Genomic DNA, 24874 nt, shown 5'->3' with positions numbered 1-24874 from the left:
GACACTTTGTGAATAAGGTCATACGCAGATATCAGAATCGCAGTGGCGATACTATTGCAGCATAAAGTGTCTCCAATAAGAGCATTCTAGAAAAGTTACCATGGAAAAATGCAATTAACAGTCAGGCCAATGTTTTCTTCTGGTAATAGTTGTGTCATTGTTTGCATAGTCTGTGCTAGAAAATACTTTGATTACTTCTGCATGGAGGTAAAATATTAATTATTCCAATACCTTAAACTGACTCATCAATTTTATGATATTCAAAACTTATGACAGCTTATAAATTTTGTTTATAAACCATAAAAATCTATAAATTATGCTCTAGTTACTGTCATGCTTATTCTTTGTGGTTAACGAAAACAGAAATGTAAATATAAGTACCCTGATCTGGATATATTTTTATATTAATTCTTTTTTCAGAAAATTATGCTTCATAAAGAATTTATTTCATGATGCTTGGGAACACGCAGCATTTGTCAGAGGGATGCCTTTTATTATAATATTTATATATTCAAAAGCTTACTTAGGAATGGAAGTGACAAAACTATTTTAATATTAATTTATTTATAGAGTTTAAAGAAAGCAGTGAATGCATTACTTACACAGACATATTTTGCATTTATCCTAAATCCAGTATCGACCTTTAGGGTCACCAAGATGCACTTGGAATCTATATTAAAAGAGCTGCTTCACTCAATTATACCTACTGCGCTCTACTTTTTGTTATCTTATGTTACCACTGCATATCTCTTCCACAGATAGCATCTCATACCAGACAGTAACTGTACAAAGTTTTGTAAGCATTTAAGCACAGAAACCTGAAAAAAGTTAATTTATAAGACATGAATACATGCTGTAAAAGAACATACGTACTTTAACTACTCTCTTCACAATGGAGACAGTAACAGTTGCGTGGAAATAGTCACCAAAAATTTTGCAGTGTATGTACATGCATGACAAACTCCTTTTGAATTACGACATACAGTTAATGCTGTTGGCTAAAAATCTAGCAAAAAAAAAATGCACATGCTTTGCAAAGTCCGTATGAATACAGCATCCTAATCATTGCTTTTAGGAAAGCAGATGGCAACTTTTCAATTGCAATCAGACCAGAATAAATAAAAAGCTATCTTAAAAGCTGATTACGTACCTTCATGGATCTTGAAAAATTCAGGTAAACATAAAATAAACATGGTAATTATTCCTAGTACTAATTTGAAGACTTCTGATTTTCTTAAAAGCAAGCACATGTCACTGAAGCACTTCTATCTAGCGTAGTGGTGGTAACTTCCTTCCTGGTTTAGCTTTTAACATAGCTTTTGCACACTCTATGCAAAATAGCGTCTGTTCATTTCCTTTTTTCTAATATTATTTTTCTTTTTACTTCTTGTTACGTTAAGTTGTAAAAAGTCAAGTTCTGTTCTTACACTGGCATAGATGAGGATGATTCAAATGAATATGCTGAAGATAAAACTCATGTACCACAATGAAAATAAGAGAAAAACCATGCATAGAAACTATTTTATTCATTTGGGGTAGTTTTGGTTTAGGAACAGCACCCTGTAATGGCCACTTTCATATACCTTCCAAACAGTAACACGTGAAGGAATTTTGTTCTCATTTAGCCAAGAGGATTTTTTTAAAAATGAGTCAGACTCTCATTATAAAAATGAATCAGAGCCACATGAGTCAGATATGGAGATTTTATTGTTTTATTTATATACATATGCATTGGGTCTGGGGAGAAGATAATTCTATGTAATACCTAATCTTTGAGACTTGAATATACTATTAATTTGATCATTACAACCTCAAGTTTCTGATCTGGCAAGTAAGTGATGTACTAAGTACAATGAACTGAGCATTAGATTTCATATTGTCCTTGCTGCTGTATTCTTAAAAGACAACAGATGTGTTGCAATCTGTAGTCTTCAGTGTGTACGTTACTATCCTTAACACCACCAGAAAACTGGATATAGCCATTACTATTTCTATATATTGTAGTCACGATTTTTCAGCTAAACTTTCCAGTTGAAAAAGTTTTTCACTCTGACAACCACCATGATATTCCTTAAATTCTTCTTACAGATGACACTGCAAAGAACATTTCTGAAATGTACTGGATAAAAGTGCTCCAAATAATGCATATGTAAAAGCAAACAATTTGACCCAAATATAGAGTATATACAGTATGAAACATTCAATTAATTCAGAAAGCTCTCTTCTGATGTAGTATTTTTCCCACAACCCATTAAATATTGAGTACTACCAAAATGAAGCAATGCTGCTGGAGTTAAAGACATGTCTTAGAAACCTGAAATACCCTTCTTTTCATCTAATTATCTCAGAAGATGAGTAAGCCAGGTGGAAGCAAATACAGTATTCATTCTATAGCAAGACTCTTACTGAAGCTGTAGTGAATATAGATTTGTTAATATGATATTTTAAATGTAGCACTTTTATGCAATGAAAGCAAAGCAAAACAAACTGGTTTTTTTGACGGTATGGTACAACAGAAGTAATAGGATACAAAAAATCATAGGTATGAATTTAAAAAGTAAAATATTGTGTAATTTGTATTTGTCAACTGTCAGCGAATTAGCCCTACTTTGTGTTAGAGTACATTGCCCCTTAAGTATATTCCACATCAATTACTTGTATTTTCCTGTTTTCAAGGTTGCACGGTGTTCACACATCCCTTCTGTCCAGAAGGAATGGAGAAAATACTGGAAAATAACAGGACTTTTTCAAGTAATACGTGTACCTATCCCTTTGTGATACACTCAGACTTTCACTGCTGTTGGTAGTACCCAAGGTCAGGATAGAAATTGCCCTATAGAATCACACGCAAGCTCACCCTGTTGTATATCAGATATAGTGATAGCCTGTGGAATATTTGTAGTTTGAGACACTACAGAAGAAGGTTTTCAAGAACTCTGCAGTCAGCAGATGGGGAATATCTATTTTAGGGCTCTAGTGATGGTTTAGCGTCGAAGTTCGGGAGGCCCACGTGTGGTCTGTCAACGCACCCCCAGGGACACCCTGAGCTTTGGGCACTGTCACCCTCAGGCAGTTGCCCATGTGTGAACCAGCTGAGGCCCCACCCACTAACTAAGGTGGAAAACGCATCCCTCCACCTAGCCAGTGTCTCTTACACAGCTGGAACACCGAGTACCATTAGAAACCCTATTCATGGGTCAAATTCAGTTAAAATTGGCTAAATTGGTTGAAGTCGGCCGGGACAAGAACGCTAGCCGTTTCCTCACGGAGCTGAGCAAAGCCCCGTCAGGCCGCCGCCAGCACGCCTCAGCCAGGGTCTCGCGTGCCCTTACATCAGTTGTATCAGTCGGAGGCACATCTGCCACGCAGTCTTATTAGTTCGGATAATTATTCTGCCTTTGGATGGCAGAGGTGACCGGTGAGGCATCCCACAGCGAGGCCAGCAAAGGCCGGAGCCTTGCTCGCCCGTTCGAGAGCGCGGATGGGCCGCCTCAGCACCGCGCGGCGCCGGGGCCCCGCGGGGGGGCTGGCGGGGGCCTGGTGTATCACTGCAGGTTTATTTCACTTAAACGTGGCAGGAGAGGTTACGGCAGCGCGCAGCCGTGCGGCTACAGAAGACACGCAAAGCTCCCCGAGGGCGGGACGAGCCCTTTCACAGGGTTAATTACGAGGCGCCCCGCGGACGCCCTCCCCGCCGCCCCACACGCCGCGCAGGCGGCGGCAGCGTAGCGCGGGTGGCGCCGCAGCCCGGGGGAAGGCGCCGCGGCCCGGCCCCGCCCCGCCACACGCGGCCACGCGCTGCCCCTGCCCTTGGGCGCGCGGAAGCCGCCGGTTGGCTGGCCCCGGGGCAGGGGGCGGAGCCTCCGGCGGGGCCGGGGGGGTGTTCCGTGGCGCCCCGCCCCGCCCCTGGGCCTCTTCCCCCGCCCCCCCCCCCGCCTGTGCGGCCGGCCCTGGGGCCGGAGCCGCCCGCCCGCGCGGAGGGGAGGGGCCGGGAGCGGGACCCGCGGGGACCCATTAGCGGCGGGGAGGGACCACCCGGTGCCCGCGGCCTCCCCCGGCAGAGCGGGAGCGCTGGCCGCCGCCGGGGCGGAGCGGGAGGGCAGGGGAGGGGGTGCCGGGGCCTCCCCTGCAATTTTTGTTTTTTGTTTCCCCGCCCCCCTCCCAATCTCGCCCCCTTCCCGGACCTCGAGAGGTGAGAAGGGCGGTCGGGGCTCGGCAGCGAGAGGAGGGGGTCGGGGCTGCCGGGAGGGGGAGGAGAAAGCGAGGAGGAGGGCGAGGGCCAGCGAGGGGCGGGCTCCCGCCCGCCTGCCGGCTGTGGAGAGCGGCCGGTGGCAGCCGCCCTGAGGCGCGTCCCCGCGGCGCGGGGGGTGGGGAAGCGGCCCCCGGGCTGAGGGGGGGCCCCCGCCCCGCCGCCGTGGCGGCCCCACCGGATGGGGGCCTGGGGGGCTCGGCCGGGGCAGGCGCTGGTGCCCGAGCGGCCGGGTGCGGGACGGGGAGCGGGGGCGCCGGCGGAGGCGGGGCGGGGGTCTGTGTCCCGCCGGGAGCGGCAGCCCCCGCGGCTGCCTCGGTCCAAAGCGTTCGGAGCGTAGACCCGCTAAAAGTGCACTTAACACCCTGGGCTGTCAGGTATTTGCCCATTTGTCTGTCGCCTAGCCTTCACGATCATAGTATGAAATAGTGAAAGACTAATTTTTTTAAATTTTTTGCTGAGACTGGTCGAACAGCGTAGAGCAGCGACTACCAGATCACTAAAACAGGGAGTGGTGTTATTACGCGGGGCAAAAAAAAAAAAAAAAAAAAAAAAGAAAAACGTCGAACATCAAACAAACAACTGCTGTTTATACATATTATTGGTTCATGTTTTTCCTTAAAGCCTTTTTGTGGCTTTGGGCTTTGAACTCGGTGTGGGAGCAGTGGTGTGGCTCAGCAGACCAGCTGAAGTCAAGCCAGCCCTGGCTCCCTTCGGTGTGCTAGCAGTAATGTCACTATTTATCTGGTAAGGTCAGAACAGTAAACACGGAGGGCTTGGGTTTGTTTCTTCTACTTAAAAGTTAATTAAGAAATTGTATCAGCTCAAGTCCAAATACAGTCTTATTTTCATGCAAAAATACTGCTCAAGTTGTCGCACTAGCATGAAGAGGAACAAAAATTGGAACTCGTGGTTATGCCATTGTAGCTTTTGCGTCTAAACAAACTATATTGTGGGGGTGGATCCTTTTTAAAAATGGATCACAAAATGCATTTTCATGAGTGGTTAGTTAATTTTGCCAGAAACAATGTCTGATCATTTCTCATGATGGTATTTTTGCATAAGAATTTCCAGATATGTATGTGGATAAATATTAAAAAAAAAAAAAAAAAGAGCCTTGTTCTTGAGTTTCATAGGTGCATTCCTGATAGAGGAGATTGTGTTCCCATCTTATGTTCATTCTGTTTTCCACTTGCTGGGCTCATGCTCACGAGCATAGAGCAGGATAGAACCAAAATAATCATGACATCCTTAACCCGAGTCTGATAGTGTTTTCCTCTGCCATGCATCAGCTTCATTGAACTGTCCCTCAGGTATGTCCTCTGGATGGGCAGGTCCACTATGAAAGCTAGCATGCTTACTCCATGGCAGTAGATTTTAACATACTGTGTATCCCAGAAATGCGATGACTGCAAATTTGAAATAGAAAAGAGTTTGAGTGAAGGTGAAACAACCTTCCATTAGACAATTATAGGCAAACAGTAATTGCAGACTGTTGGTAACAATGACAATTCGTACTGATGAATTTGTTCCAACATTCTGGACTTTCATATGACTAGTGCTTTTAAAAAGATTGTTCTTTGGCTGTGTTGATATCCTGTGGTTTTGTTGATGCGATTCAGTGTTTTGTGATGTGGTAAAGAAGTTTGCCTAATTGGACGTAATGTGTCCCAATAATGAAAGTTTCTATAGCTCTTAAAATCACATTGTAATTTCTTACATTTCCCTTTCAAAACTCTTATAATGGGAAAGTTTACCTTCTCCCCTGTCATTTAAATTGCTTTTTATTATAGCAATCTTACCAAGTAGAAGAATGCATTAATTACAAACCTGACCATCCACCATTTGCTTTTTTTCACAAGAACAAAAGCTTTCATTCAAAATTCCCAACAAAGCAACTGCTGACCGTAAATACATGTATTAATTGGCTGCATGACCTTAAAAACCAATCATATAGGAGAGATGAGGTCATGTGCTCCAGATGCAAGGATGAGGTGATATTACTATTCAGACAGCTAGAAGGCTCTTGCAGCTAATGAAAAAAGATCAGACCATGAGAAGTCAAGTATTAGGTATCACACTATGCATGCAGGTGTCCTATGGGGCTATGTTGTCTTTCAATTTAAAGTGCATATAGTCAATTTGTTTGGTGCTGAGCCAAAAGTAGACATGTACTATTTCAGCAAGCTAGGATTTTTGAGTACAGGACTTATATTGGCTGGAAACTTTCTGCTGGCCTGTAGATAGGAAAAGATTGAGAGTCACTGTAATAGTAGGTGTGACTTTTTATATAAATGTCTGGTTTATTGAAGCATGTGTAGTGGTACTTGGCTTTATTCACCAATACAATGTAACTTTTTGGCAACAGTGTTCAGTTTAAGGGCTTCATGTGGTAGAACAATTCTTCACTGTTCTTCCCTTCATGGAATTACAGCTAGTTGAAGGTAGGGGTGAAAATGCGCTGAGGTTATTTTTTTTTTTTTTTTTTACAGAAAAAAACCCCACCATACTGTCTTGTAACCCAGTGTTCCTTGAGAGTTTAGGTCAGGGGTCCTTAAACTACAGCCTGCAGGCCGGATACTGCCCCCCAGGGTCCTCAGTCTGCCCCCCCCCCCCCCCCCCCCAGCCCCTCGGGGGTTGGGGGGGAACCAAGCAGCCGCAGCTGACTGCCTGCCACTTCATCTGCGCACCGGCCCCCTGGTTAAAAGTTTGAGGACCCCTGGTTTAGGTATTCAAATTTCATATTAATTTTCCCTTTTTCTTTGGAGTCTTTGTTGATGTGTAAGTAACTTGAAGTTGTGGAAGAAGCTAAGGTGACAGTTGTGGTGACATGCTTTTGTCGCTGCCTTCTCAGAAAGCTTAGGAATCACAAGGCAAATGGGAGGAGGTTCTATCTGAATAGAGTAGGCAACTTGATTTCATTTTGGGTTTTTTTCCCTTCAATGGCTGGTTCTTATTTGTTAGCACTGTTGTTTTTGTGCCTCCAGGTTTTTACCTGCTACCTCAAATTTTTGGAAAGAGGAAGACAAATGGAGTTACGTGATTCTTTGAACACTTAAGAGTTCATTCTGGTGTTACAGGTAATTATTGTATTTTCTCAATTTTAACATTAAGTTATGCTACAAGGAACACAGTTTTAGCTCACAAAGGTACTAGGTCTTCCTTACACCTGAAATTTAATCGTTTGTCTGTTACACATCCTGTGAAGGCTTCCTTCCCGGTAAGTGTACACGAGCAGAAATTGACTTTGCTTTTCTGGACTTCACTCCTAGTGTTTGGAACATTTTTATGTGATTTCATCGCTTCTGCTCTTTATCAAAGCATGCTTTATAGAAGACTGTCAGTGTTACTATAAAGTTCAGTTTTAATCTTTTCAAAATGCATGAGAAACCTCTGACTTTGAATCTTTTAATCATTATAGGAAAAACAGGAAAAGCTGATGCTGAATCTGTAAGAGAAAATACTTCTTTAGAGAAATGCTTATGAATAGAGGCCCGTCAACTGCACAGTCAAATCTCATTACTCCAATAATACTGGCTGGTTTTCACTTTCCTTTTTTTTTTAGCAGGAAAGCAGTAAGAATGTTCTAAGCTAAAGTAATTTTCAAAGGGAATAGCTTTGACATTTGCACAAAGCAAAGGAATAAAAGAATGTTGAAAACAGGAATACATGCAAGAATCTAGCTTTATCTGAGCTCTCTGTAAAGTAAAATACTGCTGAAAAAATAGTGGTGAGTTAGAAAAGTAGTCCAGTTAATTTAGCAATACTAGCTTTTAATAAAATGAAAAAATTGGCTTTCATGACTGTGAGATCCCTCTGCTTTGGGAATGTTGATAAAGAAACATACTCCTTTATTGTCTAGGATTTACTCATATCATGATGCAAATACAGAAGAAGAGAGACGGTCTTTCTAACTCTTCATGTCATCTGTCACATCACTGGCAATTTACCATATATAAATAATGTTTTTAATAGTAGGTGCTTTAATTTGTTCTGTTGTGTATTTTTCTGCTTCTTGATAAACTTTTTGGCACAGTATATTATATAATTAATTATATTTTTGGGGCGGGGGTTGGGTCTGTAACCTTTGACTAGCTTTCCAGGAACAACAAGTTTAAAGGAATGTTGCAGTTCTATGTGATGGAATAACAGAAAGTCTATTTCAAATAAATTTAGCCCAGTGATAGCTGAGCACCAGCTGCAGCGCCCTTTGTGGCTGTTTGCTGTGTGACAGTGCTAGCCTAGAAGAACGCAACTCTTGAGACATATTTTTTATTAAGAGTGATGACACAGTACTTGAGAATTCTGGGTATAGTAATTACAAGGTTTTGCTTTGGGCATTTTTGTGCATGGCCATCACATTAATGAGTTGGGAATCATGAGTTTGATAAGTTTAGAGTTTGAGACCATTGCTATCCTCTCATTTATTTGTATTGGTTCTGTTAAACTGTTGGGAGAAATTGCAGTACTCATATTTTGTTTTATATAGATTAATTATAAATTTATTTCATATTTCCAATATTCACTTCTTCACCCATTGGTGCACCAAAAAAAGCTGATGTCTTTTTTAGTTAGTATACTGAGTGTTTGGGCTAAACGAAATTCATCCATATAAGCTTCTTATACTTAGAAACATGTATGAAAATACCACTTTAGTATTCCTGTTGCTCTGGTCTCAAAGAAGGAAATGCTTGCAAGACATCTTAAGGAGTTTGTTTCAAGTGTCTGGTTGCCACAGTGGGACAGACTTTGGCAAGTAATTGGCAGGTAGTCCCCTGGCACTAGCTATGGTAATCATCAGTACCAGCAATGGGAGAGTATTTGGTGTTGTATTAGTCTACTGCATGCTTTTCTTCAATGCAGGCTTATATAACATCAAAACAAGAACCTGTTTCTCACTCTGCATTGCTCTCAATAGTACCAAATATTTTAGTATTGCATAGCAGAATGATGCTTTTGGTACCTGATGCTGCAGACCTGGTGCCCAGATGGAGATTGGGAAGCATCTGCTTAAGCTTGATGTCTTCCTCTGTCTTTACTCAGGTTTGATAAATTCAAAACATAGGGTTATAAAGAATATGGCAATGAAACTCAAACAAGCATCATTCTTTCTTGAGGTGCCTTGAAATTCAGCTTTTTCTACAAAGATGCTGCCACTGTTTTATTTATCCTCTCCCTTGTCTGTTTAGAAGCCTTTCCTAGACAGCCTGTTAATCCAACAGCAGTGATAATCGGAAAATTATTATAGTCACGTATGTATGGCATCAAGCAATTGGGGAAACCAGTCCTTCTTGACTGCTTTATTTTCTGGGAAATAATAGGCTTTATTTAATTTGGGGTCATAAAGGATTGGTCTCTAGTCAGGCTCTTTTCCCTTTTCCTTTTTTTTCTTTTATCTTTCCTTCCTTGGTCAATCTATATCCTTGTTGGTATCTTCCACCATAGATGACATCAAAACTATTTTGAGCTTTAGAAATTATTAGAACTGCTGAAGATCCCCAGAAATTACTTTGAGATAAGACTTCTTGTTTTCACTATTTTGCAGTGGTTCAGAATGTGGTAGCTCCGGCTTAGAAAATAGCCAACCTCCTCTAGGTCATCAGAATTTTTAGACTTGGCCTGCATGTTTTTCTCTAGTGGTCATGAAAGTTAAAAAGAATTTTAAACAAATGCCAAAATGTACTCCAAAGAGAAGGAACTGAAAAGGTGGATCACTATGGGAGAAATCCTTATTCCTGTCTTACTGCAAGGTAGAATGATTAATTATCAAGCAGGGCTCCTGGTTAGTAATTATGTCTTACGGACTATGCTGGCATTTTTCCAGAGGACAAATTTCTGTACAGTTGAGGGAGATATTGATTTCAGTCTGTTCAGAGGAATACTTTGCCAATTAATTACCTCTTCTGGCAATTCCAAGTGCAACTGATGTTAAAAATGCTGATCTCTTCCGTAACAACAGGATATACTTTGAAGAAGAATTTTTCATTATTAACTTGGATTCTTCCTAGGGCATCCATCAGTTCTTCAGAATTAATGGAAGATTGTTCATAAAATTGTACAAGATGTATTTGTAAACCAGGGAAATTTAATGTAGAGCGCTGGCTTAATCTCTTTGAAAATGTGTCTGAGATAGACTTGTCCTACTGCTTTAGCTGGTAACTCTTGTCAAAATAGTCAATGTACTTTGTATTGAGTCTAGTGAAAATAATTTAACTTAATTTAAAACTTAATAAGAATTTAACCAACTTGCTTAAAATTTGCAGTGCTTTCCAGTTCAAGAAATTGCCACTTAAATCAACATTCTGCTTTTTATTTTGGGTAAACTCTTATGGCTCTCTATTACACATTCAGTGGTGGCGTTGGTTCTTGAAAGAGTACATCAATTGTACTAGACATCTTTTTAGATATCAAACGTACAAGTGCTTTCCTGCTTACGGAATCAACCTTACCTTTTTAACTTTGAGAAATGTCCCCCCTTTACAGTTTCAAAAAGCTACAGCTTGCCCAAGTGTTTCGCATAATTACAGCTTTTTAAGCCTCTGAAAAAGTTTTTGAAAATGTAAGGTGCTTCTCCTGCTTATGCTTACTGGATTTTATATGAGGGAGTGGAGGAGCAGAATGTGTCTTACCTAGGAAGAATGAAATCCTAAGTAACTAACAAGAGTGTTGTGGATAACTTAATGTTTACAGACCCGTTTCTGACAGTCTTTCCTTAATTATTTCCTGTGGGTTGCAACTGAAGACTTCGTTAGATAGATAGGTTAGATAGGCTTTGTGTCTCCAGCAGTAAAGCAGTTCTCACCTTGGCCAAGCATTACACCAGTAGCATTGGAAAGGATGACATTAAATGAAAAATCAATTATTTTTGTGAAACATGATTATAATGATGTTATTATGAGGCCAGAACAGTGATTATTTCTTTCATCTCTCTTTGTTTTGTGGTTGTAGTATTCCATGTTAGGTTAAAAAGAAATCTCTCCCCTCCAATTTCAGTTCTGATTAGAATTTAAACCTGTAAGAAGAGAGGCTCTGAAGGAAACAGTTTCTTTACTAACTCATATCTGAGGTACAATTTTCTTCTGAAATGTTATATTAAGAGCGATTACCAGAAAAGAAGAGAAAAAAACCCCACCTCAATCTTTTGAAAAGCTAAACACAAAACATAAAAGAATAGTTCAACTTCGCAGTTTTAAGTTTTCAGTTGAGTGAAATGTTTCTATTTTTAAACTTTCTGCTGTATCTGCTTTCTACTAGTTTCCCTGAAACTTTTTTCTTTTTTAATCAATAGGCAAGATATTTTAAAAGCTGGACTTAGCTGGAGCAGAATGTATTTCCTGTTCTTCCTTCCGTGTTTCAGAGTGAGTGAGTGTGTGGTACTATGATCTGCTTATGATTTTGTAACCCTTTCATGCTTAGTGTTGCTTATTAGTGACCATATTCTCAACCGGAGGAACTCTTTACAGACAGCATATTTTAATACTGGCTTTGAATAGGAAGATCTTCCAGCATATTGACCTACAAACAATTTCACTTCCTAAGCACTTCCCTCCCCCCCCAGCACTTTTGAATCCATTTTCTGTATATGTTGTTCGTAAAGGGGAAAGAGCAATGCAGGAAGAGAAAGGGAGAAAAGAAAAACCTGTGGTCAGGCCTTTATACCATCCTGCTCTCAAAAATTTCTTTCGAAGTATGCTAGAGCTATCTTGCAATCATAGCTATTCAGAATCAAAAAAATGTAGAGAACCATATTATCTCAAATCTCTTTTAGGTTATCTTTTTAAATGCTGCTGTTTTTTCTGGTGTGCTCCATCTATTCCACCTCCTTTCCTTTTTGCAGTATGTTATGAAGCTGTAAGAGGAAATACTGATAACATTTTGATATGGGCTATAGAAGCATGATGATTATATCATCATCTGTCTAGTACAGATTTGAGTTGATTTGGGTAGAAACAGTACCATTCATTCTAAAAACAAAAAAAGTGCACACCATTCCTATGCTTACTGTAGTCTCAGTTTCAAGCCAACAGAACTTGTTCAAAATCAAGCTAAAGTATACCTGTAGAACACATGAAATATTCACAGCACCTGGCCATGTTATGTTGTACATATTTGTCGTGTACAATGAGAGAAGAATCAAGTCCAGAGAGGTTTACTAACCTGAACTGTAAAGAATACAAACAGTAATATAGCTGAATTACCAAATTAATTAAATGTTTACAAGTAGTGTTTATGTGGTGAGGAGACACAGGAGCAGCGCACAGGAAGATGAGTTTTTTGTTAGTGGTTTTGGTGATTGGATTGTTTGCAAGCGAGTTTTTGTTACCAGAGCAGACATTTTATGTTGACTTGTGCACAAATAAGCTGTTAGCCTGACAGTTGCCTTGAGATAAGGAAAGCATTCTACATGGATTATTCATTATATCCATATGCATTTGTCTGGTAGATATTCTAAAATATATTCTAATATTCTAAAAATAAGTGCCTTTAAATACTAAATTATCACTTGATCCTTGCCAAAGATGAAATCAAAGTTTAAATCTTGATCTTTTACATGCAGTAGGATAAATGATACTTCGGATGTAAATGTAATCACAAACTTGTGCATTCAAACTGTAATTAAAGCATTAAGAAAGTAGAGCATTTAATGATGTTATTATAGCTCTGTAAGGTTTGGCAAGATCTTCACCAAGAACCATAGCATTTTAAACTTGGAAGTGTTTTCCAAGGAAATAAAAGTAATTAAAATTTATCTATGAGTTTATAAATATGTGGCAGATCAAGTGATAAGTAGTAGAACTTCACTTATAAGTAGTAGAACTTCACTCTTTTTGTACCTCCTCTCACTTCTTGATAGATGTTTTTTTCCATTAACAAATACAAATTTAAATCGCACCTTTGCGTAAGAAATTAACTGATGTTTTGAACAAAACCAATTGTACTTAAAACGGATCAAGTGATAGTTTCCGTAAGTATTCAGACATTATTGTTTGAAAACTTATCAGCTCAATGTATGAGAAATATCTTTTATAAATACTGAAAGCTAAATTAGGAATTCTTAGAACTTTGAGCTTATAGGGAGGATAGATGGGCAAATGATTGCAGATCATCTAAATCTAATGAGATCTACGTGCGATAGTACAGCATGTTAGTTTTGTATTTCCCTTAAGGTTTAGCCAGAGTTCATATCAGAGGAAGAAAAAACACTTGGTAAGCAAATATTTTTTTTCTCAATTATGCCAGCTTCTGACAGTTTAGCAATCTGTGTTCAAGAGTTTTCCCTTTTAGGAGCATGCTACTTCAGTAGTGGATCTCATGCCCCTGGGAGCGCCAGCAGTCTGGGTTAGTATCCTGTGTTCTTCCTGGCAATTTTTTTATATTGCTCTTGTCTTCTCACTCATGCAGAACAGGAAAGGTTTCAGGATTCCTGTAAAAACATGGGTCAGGCAGCTAAGATGGGGATCAGTGTGCCTCTTAGGATAGTTGAACTGTTAACTCTGCAAGTACTTTCATGATATAAAGGTTTAATAGGTTGTCGATTTCTGTCATTGTTGCCTTCCTTTTCAAGGCCTTTTCAGTTTTACAGCTGTTGAAGACTAGGAGCTCGTAGTTGTGTGTGAACAATCAGTCAGATATTGTGATGATTTCTGTTCTGCTTTGTTCCTAAATCCTGGGCTTAGGTGGTACATAGCTACTCAAGCTAAGGCAGTTGTGCATACTCAGAAGCAAAAGGTAATGCAGCTTGCAAGTCTGTGAGTTCCCCAGATGAGTTGGTTTTATGTCTTTTGGTTTATTAGTTCTCCCTGAACATTTCTGTCTACTTGCCAATTTCAGTCAAGCTCTGTCAGAATGGAGTTCTTACTGTGTTCAAATTCCTGAAAGGCTTTGAAAATACGGGTAGGTAGGGAAGGCCAAGTAATACTACTTGACCTGCCTGCTGATGAGCGGGTCTGCTTCTGGGTCTGAATACGACAAAGGATTTGCTTATCCTGCCTGTCCTGGTACTTAGTAGGGAGGGATATGCATGCATGTGGGTGAGGGAGAACATGGGAGATGAAGCATGTAGGAGAACTGGAATTATTGTTAGAAGAGATTGTAAAATAAATACTAGTGGGGAACATGAGATTACTTCTGCATGAAACTGCAGAGACAGAATGGAGAGCTAAGAAACCAGTTTTCTGATTATATTTAGGAATAAGTGGTGACCTGATACATAGTTTAATCTGAGATTTGATAGTATCCAAATACAGAATTAAAGGATATTTTTCCTTTAATATGCCTCAGATATATATTATTTTTAAGCAACATTGACCCAAGGCAGAGAAGTTTTGTTTTAGAGTGAAGGGGATAATTAAATGTACTGTGATTCGGTCTGCATGTGTTTTTCCTAATAATGCTTCTTTGAGCCAAATCACTGGTAAAAATCAATGGAAACCTTTAATTAACAACTCTTAATTTAATCATGTTGCTTTTACAACTTTGTGAAGCTTATTGTAAGATGAAAAACATATTGTCAAGATACGAAGTTGTAATTAAAGCCAGTGATACAGGACATTTTGTTGTGTGTTTCTAAACAAATATATGTATGATCCAATTTAAACGTTTCTGGGACTTTTGATTATAAATACTGGTCTCTGATATTGATCTCATTTCAGTGCTTAATTTCAGATTTAGTTTCTGCTGTAAATGTCACTTGTTGTGGAGAAATAAGATGGAAGATTTAGGTTTTCTACTCTGCAAAATAATACTTTCTAGTAACGTATATTTGTCAGCTACTAGCGTGTCTATTTATAAACAGGATTTTTAGTAGTAATTGGTGATGAGTCACCTCACAAGTCCTTACTTGGAATATGAACACTTACGCTCTTTTAAAATTCTTTAGTAGAATACCTATATTTGATAAGACATTGAGGTAATTTCTTTGTGTGGCATTTCTTGCATAGTCATTGCTTCATCTGTGTTCAGTGACCTGTATAAGGAGCAATCATTGCTGGCAAGCTGAATTGGAAGAATGCTTTTCTGTATTGTACTGTTAAAGTAAATCATACCTATTTAGAGTTGGCATAGAAAATCTTAATACCATATTGGAGGAGGGAGAACATGTGCACGTACAGTGTTCTTTAGATAATACCCTTAACAAAAATGCTTCTGAAGCATTTCTTGAAAAAGGCATTTAATACTTTTGTTTGTATGTATAAAAGAAATACTTAATTTAGTGGGGGTATGAGAATAAACTGTAACTGAGAAACATTTCCATTCAGTAGCATGGAACTGATGCACAGAATTCCTCACCTCCTGTACATCTAGTTACCATGCTTTGCAGTCATCTTCTCTACTTGTAAGGATCATGACTGCAACATGGCAGTAGATCAAAATGTTTTTTATTTGTCTAGCCTTAGGCTTACCAAAATGGTTTATTTCTATCCAGCTGTTACTTTGAAGGCAGTGGTGGCGTAAAGGTACTTAATGGATGTGAGTGCACAAATAGAATTAGGGTGCTCATTTGATGGGTTATGTTGCTTTCATATTACTTGTATGATAAATGCAGATTGTTATTATTTAAAATAATTCTTTACTTGTCAGAGCAGCCATTCCTGTAAAGTCAGTTTAAGGAAGGGGCTTAAGTCCGTGGAATAAGTAGATGATAGCTAGATACTTGAATTCCCTTTTGCCACCTTACAAACAGTTCAATATTTCATAGAATCACAGGGTGGTTGAGATTGGAAGAGACATCTGGAGGTCATCTGGTCCAACTCCCCCTGCTCAAGCAGGGTCACCAAAAGCCAGGTTGCCCAGCACCACGTCCAGACAGCTTTTCAATATCTCCACAACCTTCCTGGGCAGCCTATATTCAGTAGTCCTCACAATGAAGAAGTGTTTCCTTACATTTAGGCGGAACCTCTTGTGTTTTGGTTGTTACCTGTTGCCTCTGTTGTCCTGTCGCTGAACCTTCCTAAAAAGAGTCTGGCTCTATCTTGTTTGCACCGTCCCTTCGGTTATTTGTGGATATTGACAAGACCTCTCTGAGTCTTCTCTAGGTTAAACAGTCCCAGCTCACTCAGACTTCCCTCATACGAGAGATGCTCCAAGTTGTTGGTCATCTTTGGCCCTTTGCTGACGCTCTCCAGTATGTCCCTTTCTCTCGTACTGAGGAGCCCAGAACTGGACACAGCAATCTAGCTGTGACCTCAGCAATGCTGGGTAGAAGGGAAGGATCACATCCTTCAACTTGCTGGCAACACTCTTAATGCAGCGCAGGGTACCATTAGCCGCCTTTTTTGCAAGGGCAGATTGGTGGCTTTTGTTCAGCTTGGCAACTTCCAAGAGACTCTTTCTCTGCAAAGTTGTTTTCCAGCTGGGTGGCCCCCAGCATACACTGGTTCATGGGATTGTTCTTCCCTGATGCAGAGTTTTGCACCTTCCTTTGCTGAACTTCATGAAATTCTTCCTTTCGTCACCTACGTACCATAAAAGTCCTTGATGTTGCCTTTGACGTCCCTTGTGAGATTCAGCTCCAGGTGGGCATACAGTGGTAGAATTCTTTATATAGCAGGGATTTTTATGAGAAGTTCTGTTTGACATCTGTGATGTTACGCACAACTGGATTCCTAAAATGTAAGCATATGTCTTTGTGTAATGTGGTATTGACTCTTAAAACTAAATAAAAGTTCTGTTTTTCATATTGAGACATTAATGTGGTTCTCATAAACATTAATTTGATACTTACAAATATTGATATGATTCCTAGAAGCATTCTGCCTTTTAGTGTGGTGATTGTTGGTTTTATACTTTGATCATTTGTCTTGCCTTTCTGTGAACCGTGTATTCTGCAACAGTGTTTTTGAGTTGCAGTGATCAGTTGCACACAAGGAATTTCAGATGAGGTCACACCATTTGTTTTATAAATATGTATAAAAAATTATATCCTCATATATTATCCCTTATGCAGCTGAAAGTCTGTGGGGGAATGTTAACTGAAGTTTCTAATTAAACAGAGGTCTTCATTGAGAGAGAAATAATGAATCTCTTGTGTCTTTAGGTGTTAAATCATTCATTTAAAAAGGTCTAACTTTAAAGACTTTGCTTCAGTAGCTGTGGCATTGCATAGCTTGACATTTAAATACAGTGTAAACTTTTCACCTATGGACCTCTATGTATTTCTCTTAAAAGTTTGTGTGGTCTGGCATGGAGCACAGTCTTGTGTTACCTAATCACTTGCAAATCTGCTTCTTCACTGTTCTTTTATTGTGTCATAATCTGGTAGTATGGGGCCTGATGTAGAACTGTGAATACCTGTAATTTTTTACCAAATATCCGCTCTGCTGTTGACAGTGTTGGTAGTGTTGTTCTTTACCCATTTTCCTGTGGGGTTTTGAGAAGAAATGAATTACTTGTGGTGAAATAAAGCTGCTGCTGTCTTGGAAAAATGTGAAAATATCTTCTTCAGTTTGCCTGCAAATATGTCTACAGAGGTGACCTGGGCTATGTTTATCTTATCTTGATAAAAGGAAACTATGTCCATGTCGTTTTGTTTGGATTTGCCACTGTCCTTCAGTCTGTGGTATATGGTCTTTTGTAGCTTTATTGGGCTATACCTTTCTAAACTAGGTCTAAAGAAAGGCTTTACTTTTGGCAGGAGTTCTTCAAATATCTGCAGACCAGTGTTTTTGTTACCACTCTTCCTTAACAGTGGCATTCCTAGAGGAGGTGATTTGTGCTGGAGTATTACTGTCTCTAGATTGATGACTTTACTTTGTTTTCATTAGAATTGGCAGTACTGGTGTCCCTGGAGTGTATGAACTGGGAACCTTTTGCTTGTCTTAATCTCTACTTGTGTGGCTACTTGAGCCTTTTGGTACAGAAAACTGATTTTGTGATTTGGGGGTTAGTCTTTTAAAATATTGTCCATTTTGTATTATAAATGAGTTTTAACTAAAAAATGACAGCTGACCTGATGGACTTGGAGTGCAAACCCTTTAGGGGGTGAATAAGCTTCAGGTGACTTACTGTGCTGTTTGCTCAGGAGTAGCTCTGCATTTCAGTTTTACGTAGATGGTACAGTTCCTGATAGTACTTGGGTATTACTTGGATAGACAGAAATCAATGTTAATGTTTTGATGCTAAAGAAATGTAAATATCTTGGATCACAACTGTTGTTCTGTGTGAACCAGTATGATGCTTGAGCTAAAAAACCAGGATCTGACAGTATAGTCTTCTATTACATATGGAAATTTTCTCCCTTCCCCTCTGCCCCCTTTATCTGAATAAAATAAACAGCAAACCAGGCTGTTGCTGTATACTGGTCTTTTCATGCAACTGTTACACTGAGTTTTCTAAAGTCAGTGTTTTTAAACATACGGCTTGCAACTCTCAAGGGAAATGTGCAATGCAAAGTGGCAGAAAGTTGCGGTGTAGTGCCAGTAATTTGGCTGCAGCTCATTTCTGCCAGTCAGAACAATGAATTCAAGTACATACAGTCAGCATCTGTGGGGTGTTTTCCTCTTTTTCTCCTGGATGAACTATGCTGTTGCTTGCTGTAAGGGACTTTTCACATAACAATAAACCACAGAAATGTTTGCCCTTATAAAAAAACTTTTGGATAGGAAGTGATTATTGTTTTATAGAATCACAGAGCATGAACATATGTATCTTCCTGAAGTCCTTGTTGAGCTATTTCTGTAATTTTGGGGCTGGAACACAGGAATGGCGAAGAAAAAAGAAAGTAAACAAGTAAACATCTAACATTTCTTTTAACATGAGCATAGTTAGAAGGAGAATTTGGGATTTGTCTGTAGCAGTTTTCTTTGAATGGTAATTTTAATGCCTCAAATTAATATTTTAAAGTTTAATAATTCCTTCTTAAAAAGTGTTAAATTTTGTATGCCTTTTAATGCTCTAAGTATGCATTTGATTGATGAACATTGCAGTCAGCGAACCTTTCTTATGCTTTAGAATAAATATCTAGGATCACTAAACATTGGCAATAATGTATTACTTTATCACATTTTAATGAGTCTGTGTCTAAAATATGTCTTTTTATATTTAATGTTTTTATTAAGCAGTGTTTTTTTCAAGAGACAAACAACTCTTGCAGTCAGAACGAAGACTTTATCTAATTATTTTGACATTTTCATTCTTAATTGGCACTTTAAAGGATCATTAGTATCTTCCAAGGACTAGCCGAGAGCCTTTATACCCCTAGATCTTCAGTTTAAAAATGGATAATTTTAAATCCATTTGACAGACTAAATACCTTGAAAAAGTATGTTGATGAATTGCCCTGAAGTTGTGGTGATAGTTTTTTGAAGCCAAAACAGCAGTGACAGGAAAAATGTTACCATGAAAATCTTAAAAGTGCCTCAAAAAAGTGAAAAGTCATAACAAATAAAAGTCTGTAGACCTGATTATTTGAATAATAGTTTTTTCCATATTTCCTAGTGGTGTACTTAATGATATTTGGAAGGTATCTTCCCTCAAAATACACAGTAGAAGCACCTTAGGAGTAAAAATGTTTTCTAAATTTTAACTAGTTAGGCTCAGTTGCAATCTTCCCTTAACATTTGTATGAATAAACAATATATATAATACCAAGAATGTCAGTGTAGTAAAGTTCTCTAGTAAAAAAAGATTTGTATATCACTGTGGAGATTAAGTGTTCTGAAGATCTTGAAAAGAGCAATTTATAAAGCTGTCATGCTGTGGTTTTATTGTTACCTATTTGCACAACTGCAGATTTTATGTATGGTATGCATTCAAATATTTTCCTTTTGTTCATGAGGGGGAACTTGTGGGGAAAAGGGGGAAATGTCATCGTCGTTGTCCCCAAAGTGGGGAAAATGTTCCCCCCTGCTAACTGCAGGCATTTATTACTTTGTGGATCTGCTTATAGGAGAGAAGTTATGTACTTAAACACTCAGGTGCTCTGCTCTTAGGAATGTCAATCTGATCAGTAAAAATCAGAGTTCTCAAAATTGTTTTCACAGTAAGTTTATGCAACCTCATTAATGTGAACAAAATTATGTTCCCGAAGAGGCCAGTGTACCTGTATTTAAAATATTGTTATGATTTACCACAGAATAGAAAATGGATATTCAGCTGCAAGTGACAAAAGTCAGAAAAAATGGGCATAAGCACCCTTTTTTTTTTTCATTAAATGAAAAATTTTGCCTTAGTAAATGAAAAAAATATTTTAGAATCCTTGCAAAGTTTGAGTATACTGTGAATGACTTAAGATGGTACCTTAATCTTATCTTTTAAACAGGCTTCTCAGAAATGTGTTAGTGCATTAGAAAGACATGAGGGGAGGCCATAGACTAGGGGTGGGCATTTGGATTTGTGAGCACCGGTCACCAGAGGAGATGTTAAAGTTGAAGCTTGAGTGGTCCTAGCAAGTGGAAGTCTGAACAGTTCGTCATTTCAGATCTCCTCAAAAGTCTGTTAACTCCCAGCAGGAGACTTGATAAAAGCGATCACATGGTTCATAGTGATAAAGACTGTCCCGAACAAGAAGAGTCCCTCAATTATTTCCAAGCAGTGTTGTCAATTTTAACTGAAGGATTACTTGTTTCATCTTGTTGTTTGTAATACAAAGTTGTATCTGAGTTATACGAAACAGAGAAATATTTTAGATATTTATGCAGTCTGTCTTAGAACTGCAATTTGGGAGAGTGTATAGAGGAGCAAGAGTCTGTATAATCTAGAAAAATAAGAGAAGATGGAAAACAGGTTTGTGTTTTGGTCTTTTAAAACTACAGCACATTTGGTTTCTAATCTCTCTTTGACCCTATAGCTTCGCAGCCGAAGAAAAGCAGTAATTAGGCTGTGTTTTCCATTAAGTCATGAGAAAGTGCTGAAAAAGCACTAGAATCGGCAAATCTACTGTTGTCTTAGTAGGCTTGTACTGGGACAGTCTGAATTTTAAATGAGTCTGTTATACAAGCAAGAAAATCCAGGTCAGTCTTTAATATAATGGATTTACCATACCAGCAGAAATAACAGTATTTAAAGCTTGCTTTTCAAGTTAAATGGCTAATTAAAATACTACTTCTGTGTTGGATGTTAACAAATTAACCAATCACTTGTTTTGCTTCTCCACCTCTAATGAAGAGCCAAAGCCAACACAAAATGTAAGGAGAGGATAAATAAAAAGATGTCCTTTTGTTATTACTTCTTAAGGTGTACTGTAGTTTCACCCAACTTGCAGTTACACAAATGATGGTGTTTGAACACTGCAGTAAAGCTTTTAACCATTAGCTGCGTGTGTATGCAAGATGAGTAGGGTCTGCCTGTCATACCATTTTGGTTAAACACCTGTACGGTTTTTATGCTGACACTTTAAATCATTATCCTTCTTAAATAATTCCCTGTTTGGCTGTGTTAAAGTGAAATTCCCAGCAAAAATGGTAACAACCTTGTGTATTTGTCTACTTAATCATCTTGCCTTCCAAGTATATTCTACTGTTTTCTGGTCATGCTGCAAAGGCCTGGGTATCTAGCTTCTGGTAAGCCAGGATGCTGGCAAGGTACACATTCTGAAATGCAGCATCTCTTTGTAGAGAACAGCTGGAATGCTGTTTCTATAGAAATTAGATTTGCTAGCATTTGTGAGAAGCACTTTCATAAGTAACTGTGTTGTGAGTAGCAATGGGTGATCTTTCCAGGTTAAAACTAGTCCTTTCAGCATTGTGGTTTGCAAGAAACTAGCATGGTTTACTCCTGGCATTGAGTGTGAAACAGACTGGTTTTTGGGTGGTAAAATTGAGCACTGTTCTAAGTTTTCATATGGACTCTGCATATAACGTGTTTTAAAGAACACTGCAGGTATCCTAATTACAAGGTGACATATTTTGTAGCTCATAATGTTCATAATGATTATGACTTGCACTTTTGATGAAAACTGCAGGTAGAAGAGAAGCTCTTACAAATACGTTGCCTGTGTATCCTGGAGAGTTGAACGGAGTAACTGAACTGTGAAGACTGAAAACATAGATCTGTTTATCAAGGATTGGTAAAATCCAGTGGCTCTTTGTTGTTCTAAAATTATTACTATTTGCATGTGATTGGAGTAAGTCTCAGTGTTTTATACATAGCTAGCTCCCTGTGTCATAGAGGAAATAGTCTGTTTTTCATAGGAAATGTAAATTGCTCGTGTATTTTGTCCTTTTGGCTTTCTCTTCCTCATTCAAATAAAAACTTCTGTTGAATATTTTAGTATGTTACATAGATTAACTCTCTAGAGGGAATACTGTCTCAAAAATGTGCATCTTTTTCACTGTTCCATCACAGTACTTTTAATGTGATCTGGAACAGCTGATTGTATATGATTAGAAAGAAGCCTTTTGAGAAGTTGTCTTTGTTGCCTGTTTTGCAGGGGGTGTTTCTGATAACTTGGATAGTGACCAGTTGGCTCTTTCTTTTGCTTTTAGTGATGTGTAAGTGAATGCAAACCATTAGCTCATTTCAGATAGAAAATTTCAGTTACTGCAGACCTAGGTTTGAATCAAAGCACATAATGATGAAAGGCTCTGTAACCCCCAGTATTAGTCCCTTGAGCCTTCCAGGCTGTTCTTGTCCTTTTTAAGTTAGTGCATGTCCTGTAATGAGACAAAGAATTACTTACAATTCAGTTTCTCTCAGCATAATCAGTTTTCTTTGATTGGTTTTAAGTCTTCTCTGTAAATTAGCAGTGCTGGAATTAGTCTTTAGCAGGAAGAATTCAATTTGCTTTTTGTGAGGTTTTTTCCCCGTCTGTAGTAGCAAGAGTTAACAGAATAAGAAGCAGAGATTCTAAGATGCAGTACAGGAATTCTGTGTCATTTGTGGTTCAAGAAAAGGGGGTGGTATTCAGCTCTTGAAAGGTCTTTAATGAATGCTGTTTGTTTGGTGTTTTTGAAAGCTAATGGTCAGAGGAAAGCAAGAGAAACAGCCTTGGAGCTTTTAGGGTAAAGGGATGAACACTTTTTCTGATTGAGGTGATTGTTTCACCACCCTTTTTATGTAAGGATTTTTCACCATCTATTGCCTTTTGTTTTTATTCTAATGACATACACTTAAAGAAGCCTTTTTTTATGTGAATGCAATGCTTTCTCCCCTCCTCCTGTAGAAAATCTGCTTGCCACAGACAGGCAGAGCATGTGTTTCTCTTGTCTTGGTTGGGTGCACAGATCTTCTTTTATGTGTGCTGCTTCTTACCCTGTTGCCTAGACGATCACTGGCTTTCACTAAGGATGTCTGGTTCTCGTAAAGAGTTTGACGTGAAACAGATTTTAAAAATCAGATGGAAGTGGTTTGGTCATCAGGCATCAGCCCCTAACTCTGCAATTGCAAACGACCAGGGAGACTTCTGGAATAGAGGACAAAATGTAACAACTGGTGGCACAAAGTTTTTAGATTCAGGTAACCTACCTCTAACATCAGTTGGTTACAGAAGGTCCAGCCAACAGGATTTCCAGAGTTCACCTCCTTGGCCAATGGCATCCACCTCAGAAATCCCTACATTTGAATTTGCAGCAGAAGACTGTGGAGGTGCAGGTTCGCTTGACAGACAAGAAACAGATGATAGAGCAAGTGAAGAAGAAAATGAATCGGACAGCAGTTCATGCAGGTTATTGATTACTTTCCTATTGTGAGAAATGTATTTTCATTTCATGTTTACAGATAGTATGCATGTATAGGCTAACCTTTATTATAGATTAAAATGCTTCAGAAACCTAGCAGCTGCAGTATCAGAAACAGAAAATGATTTATAGTCAGGGTTCTGTGTGTTTACTAGGATCTTTTTAAAAGGCAGATGTAGTCAATGTGGATAAATAAAGCACAAACTTGTGTTTTAAGTAGTATACCAACTATGTGCTGCGATGAACAAGGTATTGTCCATTACATGGTAATGTTACAGGATGCTTGCTGAATTATTTCAGAGTGATGCTGATCGTTCAGTTATGCTGAGAATTAGTCTCATGCCAGTTAGGAGAAAACTATGAAAATGTAAGCTTCTTGTGACTCTTATTGGATGTTTCCACATTATAGATGAGGGAAATGACACTGTAAAAATACTTAAGAAATAAAGCAAAGATTTTTTTTTTCTTGTGTATATGCAACTTGAAGGAAAAAAATACTTTCATCTATTGAAAGCTGGCCAATTTGTGCTTTAAAGCGATTACAGTTTTATCTGTCCAGGTGTCTTAAAATGTGTATCTAGCTTAAAAAGAAAAGACTGTTTTATTGTGTCTATTAAGGTGTTTTTCTCTAACATATTGTTACTAAAGATGAAACTGCAAAATTTGTTCTTAAATGAAAGGTGTTTACCAGTTGTTGTAAATTAGGCAAGTTAAAAAATTAAACTGATACTTAACAAGAAATATTATTATTTCCTTTTACTGCATATAGCTGTTCTTCACTAAAAGTATTTTTCCTGTTTTGTACTGCATATAGTGCATAATAGCTTACCATTTCAAGTAAATTTTATGATGTTTGTTTTCTTGCTTTTAAGATAACTTTGCAATGATACGGCATTTCAGAAAATATGCCTATTTAAAAGGGTACACTGTTTAATAAAGCCTAACAAGGACAGATCAATCTAGACATAGCAGTTTTAGTGTTTTGCATTCCCTGTGAGAAGAATTCTTTTAG

The 24874-nt window shown here is 38.6% G+C and overlaps 2 protein-coding genes across 11 annotated transcripts in view; one reads left to right on the top strand and one right to left on the bottom strand.

The window, feature by feature from the left end:
• Nucleotides 1-3265, bottom strand: part of TMEM156 (transmembrane protein 156) — a 29410-nt gene extending 26145 nt beyond the window's left edge. For 2 of the 6 annotated variants that reach the window (XM_080409531.1, XM_080409527.1), the window contains exon 1: nt 1151-3259. In XM_080409531.1, the coding sequence (XP_080265657.1) occupies nt 1151-1156 (6 nt within the window). In that variant the 5' untranslated portion in view covers nt 1157-3259. Of the gene's footprint in view, nt 1-1150 lie in introns of all 6 variants that reach the window. The other 4 variants (XM_080409529.1, XM_080409530.1, XM_080409526.1 and 1 more) reach the window with 4 other exon arrangements.
• A 653-nt stretch (nt 3266-3918) lies between these two features.
• Nucleotides 3919-24874, top strand: part of KLHL5 (kelch like family member 5) — a 62176-nt gene continuing 41220 nt past the window's right edge. For 2 of the 5 annotated variants that reach the window (XM_080408761.1, XM_080408762.1), the window contains exons 1-2: nt 3919-4192; nt 7237-7329. Coding sequence is in view for 2 of the 5 variants with exons in the window: in XM_080408760.1 (XP_080264886.1) it covers nt 23320-23849 (530 nt within the window). In the remaining 3 variants the exon portion in view is untranslated. Of the gene's footprint in view, nt 4193-7236; nt 7330-11585; nt 11608-13588; nt 23850-24874 lie in introns of those variants that run through there. The other 3 variants (XM_080408759.1, XM_080408763.1, XM_080408760.1) reach the window with 3 other exon arrangements.

Source organism: Falco punctatus (assembly GCF_963210335.1).
Source record: "Falco punctatus genome assembly, chromosome: 1".
NCBI classification, from domain to species: domain Eukaryota; kingdom Metazoa; phylum Chordata; class Aves; order Falconiformes; family Falconidae; genus Falco; species Falco punctatus.
This window is presented reverse-complemented; position numbering and strand designations above follow the sequence as displayed.